Source organism: Topomyia yanbarensis, chromosome 1 (assembly GCF_030247195.1).
Source record: "Topomyia yanbarensis strain Yona2022 chromosome 1, ASM3024719v1, whole genome shotgun sequence".
Taxonomy (NCBI): Eukaryota; Metazoa; Arthropoda; class Insecta; order Diptera; family Culicidae; genus Topomyia; species Topomyia yanbarensis.
The window spans coordinates 199017448-199033236 of NC_080670.1; the positions used below are offsets into that span (position 1 = coordinate 199017448).

Here is a 15789-nt window from a genome sequence, read left to right on the forward strand (position 1 = left end):
AAAACACGAGGAAGGAAATTGTTTTTTTTTCGGGGGTAACGATTCGAGTTCTTATCGTCTTTCGAATTGACGTCAATTATTTTGACAAAGTAACTTATTGAGGTGGAAAGTTTTTACCGGAATGATTGGATGCGATTTAAAACAATTCATTTTGGGAAGAAAAATGTCTAACTCATAAATTCGTGTGAGTAAATTCATAAACTGTTTGATTGGATATGGTCGGGTTAGGCGATGAGTGCCGGAACATTTTCAAGACGACTTTAAACATCAGGCGTAGATTAATACACAAATCGAGTTCATCCGGAATAATGCATCTAGAAATACGATTACCTTTTGGTTCAGGGCTCCAGCAATCAGATAAATTGATTAAGATGCAAAGGTTTGTTAAGATTAAAATTTCTGTTTGAAAAAAAAACAAAAGATGTTTGTAACTTTTTAAAGTGTGGGTAAAAACAACAAAAATTCCGTACGTAAGAACCCTTATTTCGAATATTTAATTCTCTCATGATTAGATCAAAGTTTGGTATCATACATGCAACTATATCGCAGGCGATCGAAACGTCCAATGAACATAAGACGACACAGCGGAACGATGGTGTGGTATTAGAAGCTGTATAAATTCGTCAAAAAAAATCTTGTCTGGCAAGCAACTTGCCGATGTGGCAAAATTCTACTTTGATAACAAGGAATATGCTAGTTTTTGGCAAAAATCGCAAGCAAAATCGGTGAAAGCGATATTTTTTTAAATCGTTCAAAGCTGTGTTGAAGTGACTAGCCGTATTAAGGTAAAGCTTATCTATCTACATATATATATATATATAAGTCTGTAGGTATGTGATTTATGGACTCCCAAGCGGCTTAACCGATTGCCGTAAAAAAAAATACTTAGTATACATTTGTTATGGAGCGTGATTGCGTACTATTGGTTGGGAATTGTCCGCCTGCCAGATGGCGCTTCGAAACAAGTTGTGTTTTACTCCTATTTCGTTGAAAGTCGCAGCAACGCACGGCGGGTATTAGCTAGTAACATATAAACGAAGCGACGACGACATGATGTGGATGGCTTATCGATATGGATTGATCATTTTTTGCTTTGAATGTGTTGGTTGATATTGTTCGAGCGTCACGTGTCACGTAACGTTTTATTGCTCAAGCAAACAAAATATTCAGCGTTGCCAGTTACGTTGCCAGGAGTTACCAGCCAGTTAGTCGCAATGGAGTCGATGTTCTTTCGCATAACAAATTGGTCGACGATAACGAACGAATTCGTTTGAGATTTGTGGGTTGACAGACATTAACTTATTTGAAATATTTGACCAAATCAATCCCGATTTGGCAGTCGCTAAAATGAGCTCAGTGGAGCATTCCTCCGATTGTTTTCGTTTAATTCCATTTCAATACAGAGGTCCCGTTTATAAATTTTCTGCTATCAGTTTCCCAGATTATTTTATGCAGATAGCTTTTGGTGTGCTGAACGAAATATTTATTCCAGAATTGATCGTGACAAAGAGCAGCGCGGTGATTTGATAGAAGAAATATTCGCAAACTTGTTGGTTATCCTGACGACGCATCCCAGTTATTTAAACGTAAGTTGAGAATCCTGAATCACTGCCGGATCCTTCACGTGATTGATTCGTTCAATTTCGGTTTCTGGTAAACGACGGTTAAAATAAATCGAATCCTTATTCCGTGAAAATGAGTTTACACATATACGATTTGCGCTACACCAATATGCAAAGGCTTGAAGCTGGTGTTGGAGAAATGTGCAATCTTCCATTGAACGAATTAGACGAAAGATCTTGAGATCATCCACGAAGGACAATCGTGGAACCTTCAGCATTGGATGTATATCATTGAAGTATAGCAGTAAAATCAAAGGTCCCAAGTGACTTACTTGGGGTATACCTGATGTAGATCTGAATATAGCAATCTCTTATGACAAACGCTATCGGTCTGACTTTCAACATACACCAGTACGATGGAAGAAGTTTGAACTACGGTTTTGACATCTTCGGGTCCAGAATATTTTCCCAATCGATAGTGGAAAAATCTGTTTCAATCCACCTAGTGGTGCCATTGTGGCTTTTTCATTTATCTAAACTAACGGGAGTTCAATAAAAATGAGAATGATTTCAATACCTTTCTGTAATTAAAGTAAGGAGCGTAATTTTTTTTCACTCCCAGAGAGTTGCTCTCTAGACTCCCTAGAAATGGGTGGCATGTTTCTTTTCGCTCGGGTGCTATCAGTTCAATCGAAAATGGCGTCGAAACAGCAAGCACTCCCCGAGCGTGTTGTACGGTTTTACGAAACGCATGGTCATCGTGGAAAAAGTTTACGGTTTACAACTTTCGAGACAAAAACGTGCCCATGAGTACAGTTTACCGGATCCTGACATGGCTGAGCGTGGAGCGGAAGGTCGGTAGCAGCCGTCCGGCGAAGATAATGACGAAGAAGAAGTAGGAAGCGCTGAAAAAGCTGTTCGATAACAAGGACGGAACGAGTTTGCGTGACGCTGGCCGCAATTGTATTGCAGAGTGGTTGGAGGGAACAATATTTTTTGGCGGGGAAAGGTCCTCAGTAACAATTGGGGTTTTATGATAGTTTTATAGCTACTCATAAAACCTAGAATGCACTTGTAGCGTGCTATAAAGCTTCAATTGTTACTTGGGGTATAAGGGAATGGGTGGAATAAGGGTATGAGGGGTGCTTCGAGTGATAGAAGGGTAGATGAAGGAGGAAGTGTGCAAAGGAAGCGGTGGTGGTAAGGGGGGAGGGGGTATGAGAGGTTCATCTCTTACCGCACCCCATGCAACGTCCTTGTTGACCGTCTAGAAGGTCGGCTTTAGATGCTCTATTTTCAAAACGTTTGCAGATCTTTTCTACAGGAAAAAGGCGAAAATAAGCAAAAATCCCGGAAAATAGATTGTTTTTTAAACTTTTTCGAAATTTCATCAAATCTCGACGTTTGGAGCATTTAAAAAATATTCGAAACCCAAATTTGATTTCTGAAATTTCCCTCCTTTGAACAGTTTCTGTTTATATGGGACCAAAAACCGTTGTAGGTGGCTAGTGTGGCCAAAGCTACTTTGGTTAGTCATTAGTGACATAGATCTGAAATTAGTAATTTAAGTAATTTGTGCTAATTCTAATTAATTTGTATCATTTTGATATCATACTGTTACAAGGTTATATGGGAATGTACTTTCAACCACCAAGTAAAAGTAGTGTGGGCAGTAACTCCGGAACCAGAACTCCAATCGACAGAAATTAATAATAGCCTTTGGGAGCGCTATACCGCCCTTTTGATACTAAGCTTGTTCAAATCTGTTGTTTTTAGTTGGGAAGGTGAGCCTTGCTCCTTACTGGGAACTTTCCTAGCGACGGTGTTGACGAATTACCGGATTCTGTGCTGTCCGCAAAGATTGTGTATTGCGGAATGCGGAATGAGTCCATAGGCAGCTCCAGCTCGATGGTAAAGATGGAGCACGCCTTCTTGGCAAAATATATCTGATTCGCGATTTGAACAATGGAGCTTCGAAATTTGGAAGTGCGTTTTGGCAAATCATATACAGAAACTACTTAAGATGTTCCTCAAGGAAGCCACTAAGGGCTACTAGTATTTGTTTTATTCATCGATAATATTGGTTCAATAAGCTACAATGTGCTAAAACACCTTAACATATCATGTATTCAAATCGTTGAAACACAGTATATTTGCATAAACAAAACCTAAAAACGTTTAATCTCACCATATTACCGGCTGAGTGTATTCCGCCGTTCTCATCCTTGTTCGTACGATAACAGTTTTTTTTTAAATGTTGCACAGATAGTCCGCGCCGATTGACGTAGCTGTTCTTCTTTTCTTTGGTGTTTTTGCAAACAAAGTTAACACATATTCAAGGTCAGAGTAGAACTTTCCCAATTCGAATACCAGACTGAAATCATTATCAAATTACGATTGGCATTAAACAACTGGCAATTTCGGCGCCAAGAATTGTCGATGCTTCAATTTAAAATTTCGTCAAATTGTTCAAAAATAAATAATATCTAGTAAGCGATTGTGAAACTCGCAAAACATTCGTTGCAAACCACAAATACATAAGTTATTGCTCTCAGTTATTCCGGTTTCCTACCAGAAGAAGAAAAAAAGAGGAGGAACGGAATGATCTGCTCCCTGTTTGCTTCGTAGTATTTCCAGTTTCTTATGATACCGGTCCACACATTACGCAACCTTAAACAGGCCCTTTTGAAGTGCGAAAATCATCGCGCTTCGACTTCTTCTGCGTCGCTTCATCTACATACCTACATATGATAACAGCGTGGCTTCGACGCACAGGCCGGAATCGTACGATCCTCCAGCGCCTGCCACGATTGGTTCAAATTTTCGGTAAAAAACATCATGTTTGATAACTATTTTGTTTTGTTTACTTCCCAGCCTGTCAGTCCGGGAACGTGATTCGATTTCGTGTTTTTTTGTTGCTATTCGCTAAGTGATCAGCATAAATCACAACCAGTGGGGCATAGCGCAGACAAAAAAATTGTATTTGATTCTGCGCGTAATTAAGGCGACCGTTGCCAAATTATCATTTGTTGTTTCGTTTTTTTTGCTACCGATTATGTTGCCCTTGATGATCGACTAATGAGAACCGTAGTGATCCGAAAAGGTGCGACAATAAGCGGTGTTTCGAAATTCAACATTGCTAAAAAATTTCGGAATTTCGCACGTAATTTCGCGCGGAATTTCGCACGGAATTTCACGCGGAGTTTCGTGCGAAATTCCGTGCGAAATTTCGTGCGAAATTCCGTTCGAAATTTCGTGCGAAATTTCATTTCCGCGCGAAACTTCGTGCGAAACTTCGTTCGAAATTTCGCCCGAAATTCCGTGCGAGATTTTGGGCGAAATTTCGTGCAAAATTCCGTGCGAAATTTTGGGCGGAATTTCGTGCGAAATTTCACGCGAAATTTCGTGCGAATTTCCGTGCGAAATTTCGTGCAGAATTCCGTGCGAGATTTTGGGCGAAATTTCGTGCGAAATTCCACGCGAAATTTCGTGCGAAATTCCACGCGAAATTTCGTGCGAAATTTCATTTCCGCGCGAAATTTCGTGCGAAATTTCGTGCAAAATTCCGTGCGAAATTTCCTGCAGAATTCCGTGCGAGATTTCATGCGAAATTTCGTGCGAATTTCCGCACGAAATTCCGTGCGAAATTTCACGCAAAATTCCGTGCGAAATTTCGTGCGAATTTCCGTGCCAAATTTTCTGCAGAATTCCGTGCGAAATTTTGGGCGGAATTTCGTGCGAAATTTGACGCGAAATTTCGTGCGAATTTCCGCACGAAATTCCGTGCGAAATTTCACGCAAAATTCCGTGCGAAATTTCGTGCGAAATTTCGTGCAGAATTCCGTGCGAGATGTCGGGTTAAATTTCGTGCCAAATTCCGCGCGTAATTCCGTGCGAAATTTCGTGCAGAATTCCATGCGAGATTTCGGGCGAAATTTCGTGCGAAATTCCACGCGAATTTCCGTGCGAAATTTCATTTCCGCGCGAAATTTCGTGCGAAACTTCGTGCAAAATTCCGTGCAAAATTTTGTGCGAAATTTCGTGCGAAATTTCGTGCAAAATTCCATGCGAAATTTCGTTCATTTCCGCGCGAAATTTCGTGCGAAACTTCGTTCGAAATTTCGTGCGAAACTTCGTTCGAAATTTCTTGCGAAATTCCGTGCGAAATTTCGTGCGAAATTTTGTGCAAAATTCCATGCAAAATTTCATTTCCGCGCGAAATTTCGTGCGAAATTCCGTGCGAAATTCCGTGCGAAATTTCGTGCAGAATTCCGTGCGAGATTTCCGGCGAAATTTCGTGCGAAATTCCGTGCAAAATTCCGTGCGAAATTTTGGGCGGAATTTCGTGCGAAATTTCACGCGAAATTCCGTGCGAAATTCCGCGCGAAATTCCGTGCAAAATTTCATTTCCGTGCGAAATTTCGTGCAAAATTCCGCGCGAAATGTCGTGCGAAATTCCGTACAAAATTCCGTGGAAAATTCCGTGCGAAATTCCGTGCGAAATTTCGTGCGAAATTCCGCGCGAAATTCCGTGTAAAACCCCGTGCGAAATTTTGTGCGAAATTTCGTGCGAAATTCCGTGCGAAATTTCGTGCGAAATTCCGTTCGAAATTTCGCGCATAATTCAGTGCGAAATTTCGTGCGAAATTCCGTGCGAAATTTCGTTCATTTCCGCGTGAAATTTCGTGCGAAATTCCGTGCGAAATTCCACGCGAAATTTCATTTCCGCGCGAATTTTCGTGCGAAACTTCGTTCGAAATTTCGTGCGAAATTTCGTGCAAAATTCCATGCGAAATTTCGTTCATTTCCGCGCGAAATTTTGTGCGAAACTTCGTTCGAAACTTCGTGCGAAATTTCGTGCAGAATTCCGTGCTAGATTTCGGGCGAAATTTCGTGCGAAATTCCACGCGAAATTTTTCGCGAAATTTCGTGCAAAATTCCGTGCGAAATTTTGGGCGGAATTTCGGAATTCCGTGCTTTCGCGCAAAATTTCATTTCTGCGCGAAATTTCGTGCGAATTTCCGTGCGAAATTTTGTGCAAAATTCCGTGCAAAATTTCATTTCCGCGCGAAATTTCGTGCGAAATTTCGTGCAGAATTCCGTGCGAGATTTCCGGCGAAATTTCGTGCGAAATTCCGTGCAAAATTCCGTGCGAAATTTTGGGCGGAATTTCGTGCGAAATTTCGTTTCCACGCGAAATTTCGTGCGAATTTTCGCACGAAGTTTCACACGGAATTTCGCACGGAATTTCGCACGAAGTTTCACACGGAATTTCGCACGGAATTTCGCACAAAATATCGCGCAGAATTTCGCACGGAATCTCGCGCGGAATTTCGCACGGAATTCCGCGTGAAATTTTGTGCGAACTTCCGTGCTAAATTCCGTGCAAAATTCTGTGCGAAATTCCGTGCGAAATTCCATGCGAAAATTCGCACGGAATACACCGATTCTGTTCGTTTCAGAGTAGCCGGGAGCAAGAATTGAGTACTGTAAGAAATCTCATATAAAATTGTTGACATTGTGTAGCAAGGTTGTGACAACAACCCACTTTTGGGTCACGTGATCCATAGACTGAAAATCAACACGATTTAGTGCACGTAGTCAACGAATGGAACCCTAATTGCTTGGTTACAGTAAAAACCTGATAAAGAGGACAAATTTGCCAAAGCCAACTACCATAAAGTGGAACAAAAAAAAACTTACATAGCCCTGCTGATAAATGTCCATTTAATCACGGTTCAACGGAAGAATTCAAACCTCTATCAGGTTCCATTTGTAATTTACGAGACGTTCATGAACTGAAATGTCCGGCTGTCGTCGTCGCCGCCGCCGTCTTAATCGGTTCCCATGCACCATTTGCACCAGCTCAATAGCTCTAATGCAGTGAAAGCGAACACAGTTCGGTAGATAATCAATCCGGCCACATTTCATATACCGACCGATCGAGCTGGACTGGGCAAACCAATTCTAACAAAACTTTCTTATCAGCACCGAGGTCCGAAAATAAAAATGCTTGCTGCTTCTAGCCGGAACGTACCTATATAGCTTCTTACTCAATGCGAGTAAGAATCTTCTCGTCGCGCAGCCCGGCGCTACCATCTGAAAGAGTGTGTAGATTAAGTAGAACAACAACAACATAAACAAAATATATGTAACGAAATATTAAGGAGCGCCACTATCGCAACGGCACCAACACTACGGCACCGCGCTACGCGGATTTGCTGATAATAATGATAATAATGCACATGGCGGCACGCGGCGGTTACTATACCCGCACCGTTCGAAGCATTCTGGGCTCAGTTTCCGTTGAGCCGGGGCCGCGAAAAAGTGACTTTTGACGAAAAAAAAAATCCCGTTTAAAGGAGCAAGTGAAGTGCTGAAGTATTACACAAGAAAACGGAGCAAAGTTTAATTCTATGAAGGCAGCTAATTTCAAGTGATCGTGTATGAAGTTAAGCCCAGTGACAGTAGAACGATTTTAGGCAATTTAGTCATAGCAGGCGGCGGGGGTGTTTGCTGACATTGCTGCGTACTCGCACCAAGGTGGAGGCGGTTGAATAAATTTTCCCACGTAATCGGTGAAATAAAAGCATAAACAACCCGGAAATCGCTTTAGAAAAGCGGATCCGAACCGGTGCGTAGTTTTGCGGGGACGTTTGCTGAAAATTAGTTCCGGTCCGGTGTGAGCAGCGGTGTACTGGTGAAAGTTATAACCATGGCCAAATTGGAGCATCAACAATCGACTCGGAAGATGCTGAGCAATCAGAACAGCAACGATTCCGTAAGGATGCAGAAACGGTGGAATCCGTCGGAGAAATCCGTTGCGATTCTGTTCACGATTGTCGGTAAGTGTTGCAAGGTTTTTTTTTTGTCAGGTTTGCATTGGTTAATTATGGAATTTGTGTTTCGATTTCGTCTCATCAGAATCCGACAATAACTTAGCGAGAAAAATTTAGGGAAAAACTTTGTTCTCAACTATGAAGATATTTTTTAAATCCCCATTTGCGCGATAAGGCACAAAACCTGTAACTAAATTAGTTATGTAATTTGCGTTTTGGCTTCAAGTCAGTGTCAGATACTGATGCGATGAAGTTAGAACGTAAATTTCCAGACTTGCTCAGATTTTTGCCTGTAAAATGTATTTGCGGATCAAATGATTGTGTATCAATTCGGATTTTTGAACACGATTGAGGCACTGCCCAGGGAATATTTGGTTCTCAATAAAAATGCTATTCTCAAAATCACTGGTTTACCCCCTCCCAGACTCGTTGTAAATCATGAGGAAAACTCTAATCCCTTCCCTCAAAAGGGCTTAAAGTTGGAATTGAATTTTTGGCCAAAATGTGTTTTTGCAATAGGCTTTAAACTTCAACTTATGAATCCAGGAATGAGCTGAACTTTTCAGCCAACTAATCGGACCTTTTCCTGCATAGTTGTCAACTTATAAACCTTTTGCAGAAGGCGTACTCCGCATGTCTCACGTATGTGAATCCCGTATTAGTGTAGGACTAGATCACAGAGGAATATCTATTGAAGAAATGGATGAATAAATGTGATATTTCCATACCTTCGAATTTTGTCGCATGGTAGCGCTAGTGAGCAAAATTATAATGAATAAATACGAAGGGCAAGACAGTGAGTAGTCCTGAGCTATATATAACCCCGCTGCATTTTTTTTTGCGAGAGTTGTCCTACTGGAGCTAAAGAACCTAGCTCTAGGTTCTCGGAAGGGCCACCTATCAGAATCACTCACTACAATTGCAGACGAGGGGGCAAATGTCTAAAACAAGGCTTAAGGCTAATTGCAGCGGGCCCTGATTCTGATTGTGATATCAAATGTGCAGTTTGGATGTGGCGACGTCAAGATTGCATGCACAATCGCGTGAGAGCGAGTGTTTATATGTGGATCGCGTTTATAAATTTATAAGTGTTCACTCAACCGTTATGTGTCCAACGGGGTACCCGGGTACCTTTTGAGGTTTCAATTAATGAAATTCCTATGTTTTATCCATAGCTGGAAACTGAAAGTTTGTGACATCTTAGAATTTCACTAAGTCAAGCTTTTGGGTTAATAATATTGTTGGTATAGTAAGGAGGAGGGAGGAGGATCTCCTGAATTCTTTTTACTACGTAACAGGCCAACGAGGATTTTGACACTTTTGGGTGTTTTGGATTCAGGAACTCATCTACTTTTAAACTTGGTAAAAATGAATTAGGTTAATTAATTCGGTTCCCGGGAATCCGGATTTCCGCAAGCATGTTCCAGTGCTGCGATACTATTTTTGAATTTAAATGGAATACTGGCAATATGGATGTCAAAATTCTTGGAATTGCATCAGTAGGCTGTATCTCGTGGTTTTGGAACCATTTGGTAATTTGACCTCGGAGCCGACATTTCGGAGCCGGTTCCCATGCGGCCGTGAGTGGCCATTCCGAGGTCAAATTGCCAGATAGTCCCGTTACAATAAATAACAGACTTCCGAGACAATTTGAAGAGCTTTGATACTCATATTGCTAGGATAATTTCATAATTAAAATTTGAAAATCATATCCTAGTACTGAACCCGATCCATTCATTCGGTGCAATTTCATAGAATCCAAAAAAGGACGAGTTCCTGAATCCAAAACATCAAAAAGTGTCCAAATCGGTAAAAGAAAGCCATAGTGATGAGCACCCTCGTTGGCCTGTTAAGGTTGTTTTTTTACACACAAGGTTAATCACCGTTGTATTATCGTGCAGAGCTCGAGCGATTGTATGTCATGGGCATGATCACGAAGGTGTGTGGGTGTTGCATATTCGTGTGTGCCATAGAATGTTCACGTGAACCGCGATTTTAAGTGTAACGTTCAGATCACTAGAGCATCCGCCAATGGTACCGTGAAGCTTCTAGTGTATATGTGTTTCATTATTTTTTTTGAAACGAAGACGGAAGGCATAAACTGCCTGGACCAAAGGGCGAACGAACGGGTGCTGGTATGATCGTATTTGATCACCGCAACGTTTTCATCTATTCAAGATCGCCGGCGTAGGTTTACGCAGATGATCGCGATTACATGTTCGAATGCTTTGAATTATCGCATAGGACACAAGTGTTTCTATGTAAACGTCTTTGATCGCCTCCCCAGACCCTCGTTCTGGCTGGCGGAGGGCCCAATTAGAAGTGGTCGTTGTGTAACATTAGTTGAGTTTTGTGCGTCATTCGTTGAGTCGTGGGTACCCTCTCCATCACTTGGCGGGGTTTCACGGAGGGACAGTGTTCGGTTTTAGACTGGATTGTTCCATTGTTTAGCGATTATTTTGAGACATAAGAGATCTTTTCAGGATGGTGAAGGTGCCACGGCCACCTTTCCAACACTTGGAGAGTGTGGCGGAAGACCCGCGGTGCAAAATTGGAATGTTTACGGAAATGTTTCGTCTAGGTTCAGGACGATTTCCTCTCTTACGGGGTCGTTAGCTAAGATATCCCAAATTGAGGGTGGACGGTCGTGTCTCTTCCGGAGGTCTGGAGCTCCAGACAGTTGGATAGTATATGTTCGACTGTCGTCCGAGTTCTGGAGATGGCGTCTGCATGGGAGAATTTAGTGTGCCCTGTTCGTAGTCTCGAAAGCACCTTTAGTTCCCGCCAGTCGTCGCGGTCGTTCCATTCCTCGGGAAACTCTTTTATTTTGTCCAGGTGTTCAAGAGAGGAGTGTCAGTGAAGTTTGCACTCAGGAGTTGTGTGAAGTGCCGGATTATGTCCAAAGCTGGAGCTGCTGGGTCTGCGACCCTGGGCTGCGACAAAGTCTGCGTTCATGTTACCCTGGATGTTGCAGTTCCTGAAAATCAAACAAAGGCTCGTGAGCGGATCGTCATCCCGTTCGAATCCTTGTATAAACGGGTGTCCGGGATTGGCTGGTTTCGACTATGAAAAGTACCAAAGGGGATTTTTTAATATTAGGACCATAGCGATGACAGTGTCTTCAGCATAGAAGACTGAACTCTGCTGGGAGGCGGAGGGACAGGCCTGTCCCGTTGTCGCTGACTCCAATTACGACTTCCGTGTCCTTCTTAGATCCGTCCGTGTATATACGGGTGTAGTTTGGGAAGCGGCGCTGAACGTGTTGGTGATAGTTGGATCCTGTGACTTCGGGGACTGAGGTCACTTTACACTTCAGAGTACGGATCTAGGAATGAGCTGAGTCGGACCTTTCGCTTCATAGTTATCAACTTATAAACCTTTTGCAGAGGGCGTACTCCGCATGTCTCACGTATGTGAAGCCCGTACTAGGGTGGGACTAGATCACAGAGGAATATCTATTGAAGGAATGAATGAATGAATGTGATATTTCAAAATGTTCGAATTTTGCCGCATGGTAGCGCTAGTGAGCAAAATTATAATGAGTAAATACGAAGAGCAAGACAGTGCGTAATCCTGAGCTATATAGAACCCCGCCGCATTTTTTTTTTTTTGGCGAGAGTTGTCCTACTGGAGCTGTAGAGCTAGGTTCTCAGAAGGGCTGCCTGTTAGAATCACTCACTAAAAGTGCAGACGAGGGGGGAAATGTCTAAAACAAGGCGCTAAATTCAACAGGCTGCAGTTCTGATTGTGATATTAAATGTGCGGTTTAGATGTGACGACGTTGTTTGCACGATCGCGTGAGAACGAGCGTTTATATGTAGACCGTGTTTATAAATTTATAAGTGCTAAAACCGTTCACCGTCGATCACGGAGCCGATTTTCAGCTTTCGAGACCGCGGGCGCAGGTTTGTGTGGGTGGTCGTAATGGGTATGTTCGCTTTCGTGACCGAGGTTGTATTATCGTGCAGAGATCGAGCGATTGTATCCTGGGCTTGATCGCGTGTGTGGGTGTTGCGGGAAACTACGCGTGTTTAAATTCGTTCGAATAGTCGTGATAGTCGCTTGCATCTTTTTGTGTGCTTTTGAGTAGTTGCGTGAACCGTAATTTTAAGTGCACTAGAAAATCCGGCCATGGCTAGGCTTCTAGTGTATATAAGTTTGATTTTATATTGCAACGAAGACTGATGGCATGGACTGACAGGTTCATGATCGCATGTAAACGGGCGTTAGTATGATTATACTTGTGTCCGCTTATGCAAATTCGAATGCGTTAATATATTAAATTGATCACCGGAGCGTTTTTTATGTAAGCGAAGTTGCGGGCGTAGGTTTACGCGGACGATCGCGATTGCATGTTCGCATGCTTTTAATTATCGCAAAGGACACAAGCGTTTCTATGTACACGTATTTGATCGCGTTAGTGTTTTTATGTCACCTATGCTAGCGTGTGTATAAATTCACGTGTTTTTTTCAATTTATACAGGGTGTTTGGTTCACGACGAAGAAACTCTCGAGCGGTGTTAGAGGATCATGTTTGGGGTAAAAATTGTCAGATGTGATATTAATTTGTTTGTTGTGCTTCCCCTGTTGCAGATTGTAGAGTTCTCCGGTGGGCTGGTTGAGTTGTGGGAACTTCGCCGTACGCCGTCCGAGTTGGGTGCTGGTCCGCGGGTTGGTTATATTGGGTTAGACCTTGGGAAACCTCCCCAGTCCATCGTTCGGACAGACGGAGGTCCCACTTAGGCGTGGTGGTGGTGGTGTACCCTTAGTTGAGTTTTGTGCGTCGTTGAAATACGGGCAACCTCCCCACCACTTGGCGGAGGGAACGCGTTCGGTTTTGAACCGGTTTCTTTGTCGTTTAGCGACCTTTTCGGTACAAGGAAGGTGTGGCAAAGGGTCCGATCTGTTTTGACGAGGGATTCGGGTTGAGTGTTGTGTAGCCAGCGCCGTGAAGGTTGTATATCGCTGGGCTACGGGCGACCTCCCCAGCACTTAAGGAGTGTGGTGGAAGGTCCGCGTTCAGTATTGGGTTGGACCCTCACAGGCCTGTCCCGTTGTCGCTGACTCCAATTACGACTTCCGTGTCCTTCTTAGATCCGTCCTTGTATATACGGGTTAGGTTTGGGAAGCGGCGCTGGACGAGTTGGTGATAGTTGGATCCTGTGACTTCGGGGGTTCCTTCAGCCCGGATCGACTGGGACAAGGTTGTATCGATCTGAGGTGTCCTAGCGTTTCAGCAGCGGGGTCATACTCGGTGGAGGCGAGCGAGTGGATACCGATTGGTCGTTCCCGGATGTCTTCATGTCCTCTGTGGACATCGCCCGCCGGAGCGATACAATACCATGCGCTTTCTGCTGGTGGGCTGGCTGGGTAGCTGCTTGGAGGTGGTCCAGATGGGTCTGTGGTACAGAGGTGTCCAGATATGGTTGATTCCGACGCGACCATAGATAAGTACTTTGTCGATGGTTACCGCAAGGTTCGGGTTGTATTTAGAGTATCTAATGAGCCTTTTTCCGATTTACTTGTTTATATTTTCCGGAAGTGGAGGATGAATGTCGCCTTGCGGTTCATGGTGATTCCGAGGATTTTCGGTTCTTCGCTGTAAGGGATCGGGATCGGTATGTTGTCGATTTTAATTGGTCGGTCGGTTGCTCTGTGGCCTAGTCACAGAAGTAGGAATAAAAGCTCTTTTGGATTGAGATTCAGACCAGAGTGCTAGCGAGGGGCTCTAAGCTAAACTATGCACCATGGTCCCCCGGAAATTCAGGGGATTGATGTCAGGCCTTGTTAGCCAGCCATAAAAAAATCAAACAACGAACAATCAACGAAATTATGCGGACCGGTACAATCGGCGAAGACCAAGGCAAAGAATAAGAACTACCGATTGGAAACTATAGGTCTCTCAACGGAATCACCCGCATACTTTCCATTGTCCACTTATGCATTGAAGGATCGCGAGTTCAGCATAGTAGCGTTTTCAGGAGGTTTGCTGGAAAGGATCAATGGTGCAAACGTTTAGAGGTAATCCACCATCTACCAGAATTGCGGCAATACACACGAGCTGAACGAAATTCAGAAGCGTGCGATCGTGTGGTGGCCGATCAATGAAAGAATGTGCAGGTTGAGGATCAAGGGTCGATTCTTCAACTTTAGTATAATTTACGTGCACAGCCCATACTCCGTAGGCACTGATGATGATAAGGACGCATTCTAGGCGCAGCTCAAGCACGAATACGACAGCTGGCCAAGCCACGACGTCAAAATAATCATAGGAGATTTAAACGCTCAGGTTGGCCAGGAGGACTATTGGGAAGTTTCGCGCACACCAGCTGACGAACAACAACGACCTACGACTAATTGATTTCGCCGCCTCCAAGAATATGGCCAGCACAGCCTCCCATATAAGTCACCTGGAGGTCACAACAACAGACTGAATCACAAATCGACCACATTTTGATCGATGGACGGCACTTCTCTGACATTATCGACATCAGAACCTATCGTGGCGCTAACATTGACTCGGACAACTACCTGGTAATGGTAAAACTGCGCCCAAAATTCTCCGTGATTAACAATGTACGATACCGACGCCCAGAATCTGGAGGCAGCGTTGCCGTATGAGGATGCGCTCGATGGGGCACCTCTTGAGGACTGCTGGAACATTATCAAAGCAGCCATAAACAACACAGCTAAAAGCGTCCTCGGAAAAGACTGGTTTGACGAGGAGTGTAGAGAGATTCTAGAAGAGAAGGACGCAGCGTGGGCATTGATGCTGCAGCATGGAACGCGGCTGAACGTAGAACGGTACCGACTGAAGTGGAAGCAAGAGACCCGCCTATTCCGCCGTTTGGACGAAGCAGAGTGTGGGAACAGTTGTACCGCTCTCAAGAAACCCGAAAATTCTATCAGAAGCTCAACGCATCCCGCAAAGGTTTCTTGGCTTCGCTGAAGACCCGCGGTGGGAAATTGGAATGTTCACGGCATTGTGTCGTGATGATATTGAGCCATGAGTCTTTTAAGAAGTTCAGGACGATTTACTCTCTTACGGGATCGTTGGCTAAAATGTCCCGAATTGAGCGCGGAAGATCGTGCCTCTCCTGGAGGTCCTGGAGATTCAGACAGTTGGATAGTACATGTTCGACTGTTTTCCGTATCTCGCATGTGGTATATACGAGGGGTTGAGCAGCGCTGGAGATGACGTGACCATGAGAATTTTGTGTTTCCTGACCGTTGTGTTGAGAGCATCTGTTGTTCCCCGCGGCGCTCCATTTCTTGGGGAGTCTTATTATTTTGGGTAGGTGTTCAAGGGAGAACTGTCACTGGTCAGTGAAATTTGCATACAGGACTTGTGTGAACTGCCAAATAAAGCTGGAACTTCTTTAGTTAGA

At 43.7% G+C, this 15789-nt stretch overlaps 1 protein-coding gene across 5 annotated transcripts in view; it reads left to right on the plus strand.

Annotated features, from left to right (window-relative positions):
* Positions 1–15789, plus strand: part of LOC131687346 (octopamine receptor Oamb) — a 356370-nt gene that overhangs the window by 318397 nt on the left and 22184 nt on the right. Inside the window, exon 1 of one of the 5 annotated variants that reach the window (XM_058971457.1) lies at positions 7762–8407. The exons of the other annotated variants lie outside the window; for them this stretch is intronic. Coding sequence (XP_058827440.1) covers positions 8278–8407 — 130 coding nt within the window. The 5' untranslated portion in view covers positions 7762–8277. Of the gene's footprint in view, positions 1–7761; positions 8408–15789 lie in introns of those variants that run through there. 5 annotated transcript variants of the gene reach the window in all.